Below are 15,144 nucleotides of genomic sequence, written 5' to 3'. Positions count from 1 at the left end.
ACCTCATTTTGAGGGTATAAGATGAAACAATTAATGTCCAGGATGTGAGGGGGTCCATAAATATTTTCACAGCCCTCTTTTTGACTTGTGCAGTTCTAATTATCCGTTGCAGTCTTTGGCTGTCTTTGTTTGGAGAACCAAACCAGACAGTTAGAGAGGTGCAGATGACAGACTCAATAATCCCTCCGTAGAATTTAATCAGCAGCTCCTGATTGATATTGGGAGATTCTGACATTTGTAGACACCTATAGTTTGTAAAATAATATTTCTGACATATATTGGAACTATTGAAAGGACTGTGCTGTAGATTGGACACAGATGGCATCATATCATTCAAAGTTCACATTTTGAAGAGAAAGGTTTGCTGGTTTGAAACAGGAATTAAAAAGGCATCTATGTCAAAATTGAACATCCCTCTCTCAACAGAGTGCCCAGGATAGGACATCATCAATCTTTAGTCTACAACACAGTCCTTTCAACAATTCCAAACAGGCTCCACACGCATTTGAAAGCACTCTGGTGACCCTGAGAAAACAGAAAAATATTCAGGTGACCTTAACAACTCGCTAAAAGGATGCAAATGACCAGCTGTCTGCAAGGAGTATAAACCCTCCCATTCCCCACCATCCAGTCAGAGCTGAAGAAACTTCTTGGATGAGAAGTGAAATATCTTCAAAGAAAAACCAAAAAGTCCAGTTGCTTCTTGAAAAAGCACCAGGGTAGTATTCACTTACTTCCCCTACTGGTTCGTAAATGTGAATGCCACTCAGCCTTCTGCGCATGCACTTTGCCTTGAAAGCATGCTTAAATAGAATGGTATAGAGTCAGGGCAGGTGGCCAGGCCCACCTGTGATTTCCACTACCAGTTTAGGTGAACTGGTCCCAACTGGCTGAATACCAGAACTGGACAACTCCTATAGTATCTGTTATATTCTCTGCCATTATTCATGATCGAAAAATGGTTGAAAAGCTTTTTCTCCCTGGATGTAACAAAGTTGTCTCCCATGACATTGAATGTGAGTTGTGGAATGAGACATTTAAGATGGATTCAGGTTTTCTACTTCTGTACAATTTACAATTTACAGCAGATGTAAATTCTATCAAGAATACCAAACTCATTAAACATTTAATTTAAGATCAGACATTAATAAGTATAAGTTGTTTAGGTAGCCTAAGTGTCAGCGTTCCTAGTATCATGTAGAATTAAATCAGAGTCGAAGGCAAAACAATCCTTTTGGTTCCAATTTAATAAAGCAGACATCTTAGGCACATCTGTGTTATTCCCAATACTGGAAATGACATCAGAATTCCACCCAGTTAAACGTTCATGATCTTGTCCCCACACCCACAATCCATCACATGGTCCAATCTTCTTCTTCCACGCTGGCATCCACACCCAGCTTCTTCCGGTCAGGTGTACTGGTGCGGAGACAAAGGATGACCTTGGCTTCTAGTAAAGAATGAAAAACAATACATTCCACAATCTCACTCCTATCTATTCCACACTCCCATCAACTATACTAAAGAAGCTGCATAATGAAATAAGAGAAAGTGTGGCAGGTCAAAATTTCAAAAGGAATATAAATGCAGGCCTGACACTAAGTGTGTTTAGGATGACACTTTCATATGGAATCCGAAACCTGTCATCTTGAAATGAAATCCATGCCAATTTAATGAACTCATTATTTTTTTGTTAGGTCATTCTGAATGTCAGAATCAGGGTAGCATATAAATTAAATATATTAATGTCTAAGTCCATAAAAAGGCAGACAAATGGCCGTACCTACAATGCAAATCTAACTTCAAGCATCATTTGCACATGCAATTCATTTTCAATTTCCTAGATGCAGATCAGGGGAATCGGTGCTCTTCTTCTCAGTGTGGAAATGAGTTCTTCAGACAGTCTTTTAAGACCTCCTTGACCTTCTGGTTTCTCAGGGTGTAAATAAAAGGATTCAATAATGGAGTTATAACCGCAGTGAGAAGTGCAGTGGATTTTTGCACACCCCGCGAATGTCCTTTGGTGGGTAAGGAGTACATGAAGATAGAGCTGCCATAGAAAACACTAGCTACTGTCATGTGGGAAGCACAGGTGGAAAAGGTCTTTCTCTGGCCTTTTGAGTGCATCCGTAGGACGGTGGAAATAATATAGACATAGGAGACCCCGTTGATAGATAAGGAGGTGAGCATCACCACTAAAGACAGAGCTGTCTCAAAGTCCAGGAGGAAAGGCACACTCTTGCTGCAAGAAAGCTTTATAATCGGGGCATAGTCACAGAAAAAATGATCAACGAGATTAGAGGCACAGAAGGATAGATGGAGAAGGAAGGGCACTGGAACGAGAAGGAGAAGAAATCCCCCAGTCCAGCAGCCCAGGGCCAAAATGACACAAAGACGTTTGTTCATGATGATGGTATAGTGGAGAGGGTAGCAGATAGCAACATAGCGATCAATGGCCATCACAGCAATAAGAACGCACTCACAGGTACCCAATGAGAAGTAGAAATAGCATTGGGCAATACATCCCCCAAAAGAAATAGTTTTATTCAGAGAAATCAGGCTTATGAGCATCTTCGGGCAGATGGTCAAGACGAAGAGGGTCTCCAGAAGAGACAAGTTGCAGAGGAAGAAGTACATGGGGCTCTGGAGGCGTCGGTCCATGCTTACCAGGGCGATGATGGCGAAGTTCCCAGTTAAGGTGAGCAGAAAAACCATCAGGAACACCCAAAACAAGAAGCACTCTAAGGTCTTGGAAAGTTGGAAGCCAACTAAGATGAACTCAGTCACCACTGTGATGTTGGGAGAGCGCAGTTCCATCACCAACGTGAGCCTGAAGGCCCTTGTAGCATGAATTCCTGCAATGTCAACACATCCCGAAACTTCAGAACAGATTGTCAGAAGTCCGAATTGTTTCAGTCTATAAGCTTCTAATTGTCCACATTTAGAATATGAAGGACATCTATTTCTCTGTTGCATTTGACTTGTGGCTTGATATATTTTCCATAGGGTCACACATTCAGTAAATTATACGGTTTAAAAAAAAAACAATCCAAAATGCATTGTATAATCCCCACTCATGTTTTACTCCACAAAAAACTATTTCCTTAAGAAATCCACATTGCTGATGCTTCCTTTCTTTTCATATGTAATTGTCCTTATTTTTCAATACCAAGGATTCCTACATATTGAAATGCAACATCCCAGCAGAATATATACTGATTTTACACACTGCTCGAATGATGCACTGCTTTTTTTTAGTTATTTACCTAGGCAAAAGTGTTGATAGACTTCATTCATATTTATGATTTGCATTCTCATTTGCAGCCACCTTTATTTTGATGATCTTCTCAGTAAAATCTCAAGAACATGAAGAAAATGAGACCAACATCTTTCCTTCTTGCTTGTAGATTCGTTTCGCTTCCGTTGACTTCATTGGCTTGATTGTGCTTACAGAAAGAAAGCTGAGGCTTGGTTTATATTCATATAACCAAGGATTGTCTGAATGTCATTTTAATTGCATCCTTTAGGAATAGAACCTAACCTTGCGTAGCTTCTTCTCTGGTAATACTGTAGTGCTAACTAGAGGATACAAAACTTTTGTTAGACCAATTCTTGAATACAGCTCACCTGTCTGGAATCTGCACTGCATATCGGACGTTAATACAATTGAGCAGTAACATGCGGTGAGGTTTATGGCTGGTGAGGCACTAACACAGTGTTGGGTTTCAAATTTTTTTAGACTTGTGGACTTCAACTCCCAGAATTCCACAGCCAGGCATGCTCAGTTCCGATTTAAAGCGACAGCATTTGTTTTTCTCCTTTGCGAAATAAGTTTCCTTCTTTCTTTTTCTTTTTCTTCTCCCTTCCCCTCCTTCCTCCCTCTCTCCCTCCCTCCCCCACTCTCAAACACACACACACACAAACACACACACATGTTGGATTGGACTATCTCTCCTATCCCCTTCCCTATCTCACTCAAACAAACTCTCTTTCAAACAAGCACACACACACAGACACACACACACAAACACACAAACACACACAAACACAAAGTTGGATAGGAGGGAGTCAAGGAGACCACAGGAGGAGGCAGGAAGCCAGTCAAAGAGCCATACTGGAACACACACACTTTCCCCCAGCCCCGGAAGGATCCAGCCCAGCTTCACTGATTACAGGTTTGAAAAGACAACGTGGCTCTGCCTGCAATCAAACTACACTTGGGGAGGGAGAGCACTTCCCTCCAGCCTTTGCCCAAAGCCCCACACCAGGAGGATGAAGTTTGAATTCCTCCCCCTCCCTCCACCCCACACATACCTTTTCCAGCTGTTTCAGAGAGGATTTCAACTCTGCTCTTGCCTGTCATCATGAAAAGGAAAAAAAAATGTAAAAGGAAAAAGGTGAGAGCTGAGGTCTAGTTGCTGCCAGAGTTACCATGGATGACTCTGCTTAACTGTTTAAAAAAGCCTCTAAAAAGCGCCCTCTACAGGGGGAGGCAGGAAAACAACTTGCCTCACCTACATCAGGAATTTTTAGGCTTTTAACCCTTGCTTAACTCTGCTCGAGCGATCATAAAACACCAGACTAGATGAGGCACATCGTAGAGGGCACTTTTTTAGAGGCTTTTTTAAACAGTAAAGCAGAGTCATCCACGGTGACTCTGGCAGCAACTAGCTCAGCCTGACCTCAGCTCTTGCCTTTTTCCTTTTACATTTTTTTTCTTTTCATGATGACAGTGATGAGGCTCTGCCTCCACTGCCTCCCCTGCCTGCACGTCACTGCAATTGTGTGAGTCCAGAGACATTTCACGAGAAGAGTCCTGTACTCCTCTGCTCTCAACAGAAGACCTTATGCCACCAGACTTGAAATTTTGGGCCTACACAACTTACAACAATGCTGCCTTTGGTCTGACCTAAGTGTAGTACATAAAATTATCTGCTACAATATCCTACCTGTCAATGGCTACCTCAGCTTCAACTGCAACAACACACAAGGACACAAAAGATACAAACTTAAGGTAAACCGCTTCAAACTCGATTGCAGAAAATACAACTTCGGCAACATTGTGATCAGTGCCTGAAATGCATTACTTGACTGAGGTTTCTTCCCTAAATCCCCAAAACTTTAACCTTAGACTGGCTACTTTTGACCTCACCCCATTCTAAGAGGTCTGTAAGGGGCGTTACAACTGGTACATCTTTACATACACTGTTTTCTCTCTCAGTATATTTCTATTCAGTTTCACATTTTTAACCCTCCCATTTCATTCTCTTTTATCTATCCATCTATGTTTGATAATTTACATCGCACAGACTTTATTATTCTTCTACTAGTATGACATTTTCCCTAGATTTGTAACTCTTATCTTTCTTGGACTATCATCACAAATTTCTGTTTCTATCCTCCAACCACCTGTGCCATTTTTCTCATATTAAACAATACTCCGTCTCTTCCTTTCCTTGGATTTCATTGGTTAGCTTGTCCATCTCAGCAAACTCTAGAATCTTTCGTATTATCTCATCCTCATTTGGGATTGTTTTCTTCTTCCATCTCTACACGAATGTTATTCTAGCCGCCATGATAATATGTAAGATTAAATATAACGTCTCTTTGTTGTATTTTGTCATCGTTATGCCTAGTAAGAATGTCTCAGGTTTCCAATCTATTTGCTTTCCTGTAGTGGTTTCCAGCCAGTTTTACATTTTTACCCAGTATTTTTTGGCCACCTCACATGTCCACCATGGGTGGTAGTGTCAGGCCTGCAATTATATTCCTTTAAAAATTTTGGCCTGCCACACTTTCTCTGACCACAGCTGAGAGAATACATGTTCTTCAACAGGAACAGAAAGTTCAAATGCAAAGACGGAGAGAAGGTATTAAAAAAAACCCTCTGTCAGGCCTGCAATTATATCCCTTTTAGGATCTTTGGCCTGCCACACTTTCTCTTATTTCATTATGCTGTTTCATTAGTATAGTTGATGGGAAGGGGAAATAGACAGGAGTAGGATTGTGGAATGTATTGTTTTCATTCTTTTCTAGAAACCAAGGTCATCTTTTGTCTCTGCACTTTTACACCTGACCGGAAGAAGCTGGGTGTAGCGTGGAAGAAGAAGATTGGACCATGTGATGGATTGTGGATGTGGGGACAAGATAATGAACTTTTAACTGGGTGGAATTCTGATGTCATTTCCAGAATTGAGATTAACACAGATGTGCCTAAGATGTCTGTCTTATTAAATTGGCACTTTAAGGATCATTAAGCCTTGGACTCTGATTTAATTCTACATGATACTTGGAATGTTGACAGGTAGTATGTTCTATCTGCTTTGGGGATACACTTGATGATATTTTTGCTAGTCTTGTGGGCAGTAGATGCCATCTATAGAACATTTTGTACTGGTTTTCCTTGTCTGCTACAGACAGGCTTGTGTTCTGAAAGGATGAAAGGATGTTGGGCAATTCCTATTATGGCTTAATGGCTTTGTCCTGCTTTGGATCTTGAGTGAAGGGGCCAATCCTATCACTCTGCCTTTGTTCAGACTTCGCTGCATGGAATTTCAAGATATCATGTTTTGAAAAATATGGCATATACTTCACTTAACCCTCCAAGGAAAGATTGAATGCAAATGAGGTCCAGGCAGAAGAAGAACATCATGGCTTCAAAATCTAAGGCATTGGTTTGGACAAAACTCAACAGCACTTTTTTGTGCATCTGTTGAAAAAATAGGATTGGCAACATGATGGCCAACATTCGATGATGCATATGGCACAAGAAGAAGAAGATCCTGCTTTGAATGGATTCCCTCCTGCAATATTTGCTTTGCCTATGAATAGATCTCTCTCTTTATCTCCTAAGTGCTGACATCTGCTGTGGGCTGTTAAGGAATGTGGGCGTCCTTTCTGCCACAAAAAACATGTTTCTCCATTCCTCCTTTAGGGAAATATAATATATTGTCTTTTTAATATTCCTGAAAAATATTTCATTCACCTTGGAGAGGGGTAAGGGCTCAGTGGCTAAGATGTTGAGCTTGCCATCAGAGAGTTTGGTAGTTTGGTGGTTCGAATCTCTAGCGCCACATAAAGGAGGGAGCTCCGGTTACTTGTCCCAGCTTCTGCCAACATAGCAGTTCAAAAGGATGTAAAAATGCAAGTAGAAAAGTAGGGACCACCTTTGGTGGGAGGGTAACAGCGTTCCATAAACCTTTGGCATTGAGTCATGCTAGCCACATATCCACGGGGACATCTTCAGATAGTGCTGGCTCTTCAGCTTTGAAACAGAGATGAGCACCACCCCCTAGAGTTGGGAATGAGAAGTGGCTGCTAACTTTCTACAATATGCACTGCAAGTAGGAAAAACAGCCGAATATCATTAAAGTTTTGATGCCACCAGAATGAATAAATTTATTTACAGACTTTACTCTCTGGGGAACCCATTAGCAAATCTCTCCAAGGAGGAATCTCAACTTATACTTTTTAAATGCTGATTTATTTAGCTGATTGTCAAGAAGGATATTGCTGCTGCCTAGGAATTAATCATCTGCTGAGTTCATTTTGGGAGAAAGTGTCAAAGGATGGAGGAAAATACGAGCATATTCTATGTTTAGGCAGAATGCCAGTCTAAAGAAGATTGGATTGGAAGTGGCCACATTTCTTAGAATAGCAGAGTTGGAAGGGACCTTGGAGGTCTTCTAGTCCCACCCCCTGCTTAGGCAGGAAACCCTGCACCTCTTCAGACAAATGGTTATCCAACATCTTAAAAACTTCCAGTGTTGGGGCATTCACAACTTCTGGAGACAAGTTGTTCCACTGATTAATTGTTCCAACTGTCAGGAAATTTCTCCTTAGTTCTAAGTTGCTTCTATCCTTCACTAGTTTCCACCCATTGAGATCTTCCTGCTGAAAGTTTGGGATGTGGAGATGGAAATAGGATTCACTACTTCCATTCTTCTTCCAGATGCAAGCTAGACCTCTCATTGATGATTGCCCCAGAGGAATCTCCATTTTTCAGACCACTAGTTTTTCCCAGTTCAGATACACCTTATGAGAATGATTTTTGTGAGGCATTCAGATAAAGCATTTATTATTTAGCTGTCTATGCAAGATTCGGTGGAAGCAACAGGAAGCCCTCAAGAATTAAGATGAGCGTGGTGATCGTTTCCTCCCATCACCTATATCAGGTATGACCCATAGGAAGTATTATATTAACAGAATAACAGATTTGCAAAGGACCTTGGAAGTCTTCTAATCCAACCCCCTGCTCAGGCAGGAAACCCTATACTATTTCTGACAAATGGTTGTCCAATCTCTTCTTAAAAACCTCCAGTGTTGGAGCATTCACAACTTCTGGAAGCAAGTTGTTCCACTGATTCATTGTTCTAACTGTCAAGATATTTCTTGTTAGTTGCTTCTCTCCTTGATCAGTTTCCACCCATTGCTTCTTGTCCTGCCTTCAGGTGTTTTGGAGAATAGCTTGACTCCCTCTCCTTTGTGGCAACCCATGAGTTATTGGAACACTACTATCATGTCTCCTCTAGTCCCATACCCAATTCCTACAACTGTTCTTCATGTATTTTAGCCTCCAGTTGTCTAAACATCTTTGTTGCTCTTTTCTGCACTCTTTCTAGAGACTCAACATCTTTTTTTACATCATGGTGATCAAAACTGGATGTAGTATTCCAAACGTGGTCTTACCAAGGCATTATAGAGTGGTATTAACACTTCACGTGACGATAGTAATAAGAAAGGTTATAAGATATGGGGACCTTAAACTGGGAAAGGAACTGTTCTAGTTCACCTTTGTCATCAATGGCTTCTAAGCCTACAGGTCAATGATATTATAAGCAGAACCTCACTATCCATAATAATTGATAAATCTGTACCTTCCAGTATGTCATTTGAAGTAGCACAGATGATGAGGGTCATTCATAGAACCTCAGCAATTATGTTTTCATGGTTAAATTGATTGGATTGGGACTAATCTTTACATGTAGAATTTCAGTTCCAGAGGACCAGTTGGGTTCTTCCTTCCAGAAGTCACAGATTTCACTAAATCCTGAAGAAAGCCTTTAGGTGAAAGTATCATTCTGCCTGTTGGTCAAGAAGGTATGACAATCAGCAGCACTGGGAGCTTCAAAGGAGAAGGGTACAAAACTCCATTGATAGAAGAGATTACAGGACATTTCACATCAATGTCACCTAAGAGATTTCATCTTATTATTTCAAGCTCTACTTGACCTGAAGGAAATGTCTCTTATGGCCAATGTGTCTCACTTGTGCCAATAGAAGAACTGAACCCCACCTGTGGTAAGTCAATTGAGTTCCTGCATGGACCTCTCCATTTTCCTCTAGTGTGCTTTTGAGCTCTCCATATTTTGTTGAATGTGTATTACTTAAAGAATACATTGTTTAGCCAAGTGTGATTAGACACAAGGAATCTATTTGAGCCAAGGTGGCACAGTGGTTTGAGGGCAGTACTGCAGGCTACTTCTACTGCCTGCCGGTTGCCTGCAATTTGGCAGCTCAAATCTCACCAGACTCAAGGTTGACTCAGCCTTCCATCCTTCTGAGGTGGGTAAAATGGTGACCCAGTTTGTTGGGGGCAATAGGCTGACTCTGTAAACCACTTGGAGAGGGCTGTAAAGCACTGTGAAGTAATATATGTCTAAGTGCTATTGCTATTTCCTTCCTTCCGTCCTTCCTTCCTGTGTACATTAGTTACAGTGAAGCATTGCAGGCTAATTCTGCAGGCTAATTCTGCCCACTGCCAACAGTTTGAATCTCACTGGCTCAAGGTTGAGTCAGCCTTCCATCCTTCCGAGGTGGGTAAAATGGGGACCCAGATTGTTGGGGCAATAGGCTGACTCTGCAACCACTTGGAGAGGGCTGTAAAGCACCGTAAAGTGGTATATAAGTCTAAGTGCTATTTCTATTTCCTTCCTTCCTTCCTTCCTTCCTTCCTTCCTTCCTTCCTTCCTTCCTTCCTTCCTTCCTGTGTACATTAGTTACAGTGAAGCATTGCAGGCTAATTCTGCAGGCTAATTCTGCCCACTGCCAACAGATTGAATCTCACTGGCTCAAGGTTGAGTCAGCCTTCCATCCTTCCGAGGTTAGTCAGGTGAGTCAGTTGCCAAGCATCTGAATGTAAATCCTGGGATTGCTTTAGAGGTCGTAAGTGTGAAAAATGGTCCTAACTTACTTTTTTCAGCATCGTTGTAACTTTGAAAGATAACTATATGAATTGTTGTAAGCTGAGGACAACCTGTACTATATTCATACAAACACACACACACACACACACACACATCTCTCTCTCCCCCCTCATGGTGGCACAGTGGTTAGGATGCAGTACTGCAGGCTACTTTTGCTGACTGCCGGTTGACTGCAATTTGGCAGTTCTTACCAGGCTCAAGGTTGACTCAGCCTTCCATCCTTCAGAGGTCGGTAAAATGAGGACTCAAATTGTTGGGAGCAATATTCTGACTCTGTAAACCACTTAGAGAGGGCTGCAAAGCACTGTGAAGCGCTATATATGTCTAAGTGCTATTGCTATTTCCAGTATAGAAGCTCTTGGTGTTTTACATAATGGGTCTTTATATACTTTATATAAAAAGAAGTATCTCTATAAAGGCGTTCATGCTAGAGTGGTAATATTATAGACAGTTCTTGACCACAAAATATAGAAAGGAATACTTTGAGTGAATGTCACATAACACCAGCAATGCCACCTTCTTTAATAAAACAAATTCTTGTTTTATGGGGGGAAAAACCCATACATGTATTCAGTGACTGAAAAGCTGTGATCCAACCAAAATGTCTTCTTTTGCAGACTCACATTCTGAAGGACAGGTGACTATCGGTACTCAGGTTTCTGCTGCTTGGGAGAAGGCATTTTGATGTTGGTGCATTTCTATGAGAAGGAACCTGATGGGGTAGATCCCAGTCACTTGGCCTCAGGATGCTGTGTCTGGCACTCTTTGATGAGAGGTCTACAAGTTTGAACTTGGGACAAGAGAAGAAGGTAAGATAGAGATAGAGATAGAGATAGAGATAGAGATAGAGATAGAGATAGATAGAGATAGATAGATAGATAGATAGATAGATAGATAGATAGATAGATAGATAGATAGATATTAGATGATAGATAGATAGATAGATAGATAGATATTAGATGATAGATAGATAGATAGATAGATAGATATTAGATGATAGATAGATAGATAGATAGATAGATAGAGAGAGAGAGAGATTAGATGATAGATAGATAGATAGATAGATAGATGATAGATAGATAGATAGATAGATAGATAGATAGATAGATAATAGATGAATATAGATAGATTAGATAGATAGATAGATAGATAGATAGATAGATAGATAGATGGATGGATGGATGGATGGATGGATGGATGGATGGATGGATGGATGGATGGATGGATGGATGGATGGATGGATAAATGGATAGATAGATATACAGACAGACAGACATATTTAATGGCACCAATCTGCAGTGGGTTGTTTCTTCTCTCTGTTTTTCTCCACCAGCAAATTCACGATGGGAACTAGGACTCAAAACATCACAACAGAAGTGAGAGAGTTCATCTTAGTTGGCTTCCAACTACCAAGGCCCATGGAACTCTTCCTTTTTTCATTGCTCCTGGTTGTGTGTGTTTTCACTTTGGCTGGGAACCTCACGATTATCACGCTGGTAGGCATCGACCGTCGCTTGCAAAGCCCCATGTATTTCTTCCTCTGCAACCTCTCCTTTCTGGAGGTAGTTTTCGTTCTGACAATCACACCGAAGATGATGACCAATCTAGTTTCTCGGAACAAATCAATCTCCTTCTTGGGCTGCATCGTTCAGTGCTACTCTTACTTCTTCTTTGGTACCTGTGAGATCATCCTGATTGCCGTCATGGCCTTTGACCGCTACATTGCTATCTGCCATCCGTTGCGCTACACCATCATCATGAATGGACGGGTCTGTGTGAATTTGATGTTGGCATGCTGGGTTGGTGGTTTCCTGAATAATTTTGGCCCCATTGTTCTCCTGAGTCAACTGTCCTTCTGCAGCTCTAATGTTATCGATCATTTCTTCTGCGATTATGCTCCACTGGTCAAGCTTTCTTGCAATGACGTAGATACTCTCCTGACTCTGGAATCTACACTCTCTGCCCTGGTGTTACTCAGCTCTTTGTGTGTAACTATTGTCTCTTACCTCTACATCATTGTGACTGTCTTGAGGATGCAGACCAGTGGTAGTCGTAGGAGGACTTTTTCAACCTGTGCCTCTCATCTTACAGTTGCTTCCATCTTTTATGGCAGTGCCATCTTCATGTACTCTTTGCCCAGCAAGGGTCGGTCACGAGATGCCCAGAAAGCTGTGGCAGTTCTTACTGCTGTGGTTACCCCATTACTGAATCCATTTATTTACAGTCTAAGGAACGAGAAAGTCAAGGATGCCTTCCGAGACTGTTGGCAGAGACCCAAACGAATTTTGTGAGAAGGAATCGTTGGAAGGGTTTTGCCAACCTTGGCTGATCTCAAACCAATGTGAACAGACTTGGTGTTAGGAATATAAACTGTATATGCTGATGAAAGTTTTGCTACAGATGTATCTACACAGAAATCAACATCAAGGCTTGTTGTATTCCTGGGGAAAGCACTAATTGGATGGTGGTCTATTAGACAAAAACATTTAAGTCTATCGACTATGGAGGCTGAGTTCTCATGTTTGTCATTATTATGTACAGATGTAGTTTGTTACAAACAACTCCTACTGGATATGGGAATTGACATATGAGAGCCTATTGTTGTTTATGAAGACAATCAAGCAGCAATTCAGATGGCATCCAATCTTGCTGTAAGAACTAGGTCAAAACACACTGATATAAGATATCTGAATGTAAAGCAAAGTGTTAGTAATAAACTGATTATGCTAGAGTACTGCATGTCTGAAGATAACATTGCAGACCACCTTACCAAAGCCCAAGGTACTATAAAGCATAAAGGTTGTTGCGAGGAATACGGATTAAGATTGAAAGATTTATATATTGTCCTACCCGAAGGGGAGAATGTTAGGAATATAATCTAATGGTTGGGTTTGCAATATATAAATCATATAGCAATGTTATACCTGTTTCTTTGAATCATACTGTAAAATGTGATTGGTTGCTGTGTTCCTCAATCGGCCATAAGAGGGAGCCAGAATGACTGTTAGCTCTCTGTTTGTTAGATGCTGGGCTGATCTGATCTGAGTGTTTTGGAAACTGGCTGTTAGAAAGTGCCGTGAGCTATTGTAAGTACCAGACTGTTTGTATGATTATGGACTATGTTATTTGGATTATCCCTTAACTGAAAGGCATTGAGGACTGACTGTCTTATCCGTGTATGACTTGGACTATTTGATGGACTCTGATACCTCTATTGCCACAAAAGTAAAAGCCTATTTAAACTGCAGTGTCTCTGAATGCTGGTTTGTGTGTTCTCCAACACAACTCTCACAACGCTTCTCTGAACGCACTCGCTCTCCCAATGGGGAGCTTACCTAACACTTGGATTTGATTAATATATGGATGAGAGAACCATCATCTACTGCTGTAGCGAGGGACACATGACATGGACTTTGTAATCTGCTAGTTAACATAGTTATTTTGTATTTTAATTTGACTTATTTTCTATGTTCAGGCTCATTACAGATTGGAATGTAGGAAAACCTTTACTGTATGGCTGTATGGATTGATTTGACAGCTTTTCACATTCCTAAACTGAAATGATAATTTACAGAAGGAATTCTTATCTCCTGATCAGAAAAAAGATTCTTAGGGTCAACTGGCATCTGGTTATATAACTTCAAACAAGCTTTGTGGTTAACGTACTGTGCGAGGAACTGTTTTCTCTTATCTTGTCCAACCAATTTTCCTCTTTCATTTTTCTATGTTGTGTTAACTATAGAAAAGGAATGTAAGATGGGTCTCAAGCAGTGGTGGGATTCAGCCAGTTCGCACCTATTCGGGAGAACCAGTTCTTAACTTTCTAAGCAGTTTGGAGAACCGGAGAGTTGGCCACACCCACCCAGTCACATGACCACTGATCCATGCTTACCCAGCTGGTCATCAGGGCAGAGAACCAGTTGTTAAATTATTTGAATCCCACCACTGGTCTCAAGGTTCTCCTTTTCATAGGGAGAGCCCACTTTATCAGGGTACAATAATAAACTTTTAAATGATCTTCCAATTCAGTTGCTCATTGGGAAGGTAAACTAAGGCAAAACTTAAGGCCAGATATGGCTATTGCTAGTCTAGACTGGAATCTCAAAAATACATTCCAAAAGAGCAAGGACTTCTCTGCTCCTCGTAAGGGAACAACATGGGCAATGGCCACAATTACATCAGAGTTAAATTTTGCAAAAGTATGTTTTTCATGTCGTGATGGATAGTTCAGGGTTGGGAAACAATCTACATTGTGAAACTGTTGCCTCTCTTTTCCTATTTCTAATCCTGATCTTGACTGAGGATTAAGCACTGGAATTCTGACAAGAATGTGTTGACAAGCTCAGCGTCTTAGCCACTGAGCCACCTTAGACGTATGCAAATATAGAAGCTTGGAGGAAACATGTAAGATCCTGTGTCCAGACACAGACCAATAATTTTCAGTTCATTGTAGCAGACCTCTAGTGGAGAAAATGTGATATATTTCCTACATATGTTGTGACATTCCTGGTAGATCATATACCCTCCATGGTTCAACACAGCACTGCTTTTCACTAAATACCTATGGAGATTCTAAGTCATCCAGGTCCTAGTTGTCCCAAAGGTGCTTTTTCAATTCCCTGTTCCCTATTCCCTATCCTACGCTATCCTACGCAATCCTATCCTATCCTATTCTATTCCTTATTCCATTCCATTCTATTCCATCCCATCCTATCATATCCTTTCCTCTCTTATCCTATCCCATCCTATCCCCTTTCTTATTCTATTCTATCCCCTATCCTATTCTATTCTATTCCCTATTCCATTCCATTCCATTCTATTCCATCCCATCCCATCCCATCCCTTCCCTTCCCTTCCCTTCCCATCCCATCCCATCCCATCCCATCCTATCCCATCCCATCCTATCCCATCCCATCCCATCATATCCTTTCCTCTCTTA

At 41.1% G+C, this 15,144-nt stretch overlaps 2 protein-coding genes across 2 annotated transcripts; one reads left to right on the top strand and one right to left on the bottom strand.

Annotated features, from left to right (window-relative positions):
• Nucleotides 1-1,875: 1,875 nt before the first annotated feature.
• On the bottom strand, nucleotides 1,876-2,817 carry LOC116521898 (olfactory receptor 6M1-like). The gene has a single exon (XM_032236537.1). The coding sequence runs from the start codon at nucleotides 2,815-2,817 to the stop codon at nucleotides 1,876-1,878; it is 942 nt and encodes a 313-aa protein (XP_032092428.1).
• Nucleotides 2,818-11,623: 8,806 nt separating this feature from the next.
• LOC116520470 (olfactory receptor 6M1-like) lies at nucleotides 11,624-12,496 on the top strand. Its single transcript, XM_032234689.1, has one exon. It carries the CDS (start codon nucleotides 11,624-11,626, stop codon nucleotides 12,494-12,496), a length of 873 nt encoding a protein of 290 aa, XP_032090580.1.
• The last annotated feature ends 2,648 nt before the right edge of the window (nucleotides 12,497-15,144 follow it).

The sequence above is a fragment of the Thamnophis elegans genome, chromosome Z, assembly GCF_009769535.1.
Source record: "Thamnophis elegans isolate rThaEle1 chromosome Z, rThaEle1.pri, whole genome shotgun sequence".
Taxonomy (NCBI): domain Eukaryota; kingdom Metazoa; phylum Chordata; class Lepidosauria; order Squamata; family Colubridae; genus Thamnophis; species Thamnophis elegans.
Note: the sequence above shows the minus strand (reverse complement) of the source record. Positions and strands in the feature narration are given on the sequence as shown.

Excerpts from the sequence above, each read along its gene's own strand:
- LOC116521898 (XM_032236537.1), bottom strand. The coding sequence starts at position 2,817 with ATGGAACTGCGCTCTCCCAACATCACAGTGGTGACTGAGTTCATCTTA.
- LOC116520470 (XM_032234689.1), top strand. The coding sequence starts at position 11,624 with ATGGAACTCTTCCTTTTTTCATTGCTCCTGGTTGTGTGTGTTTTCACT.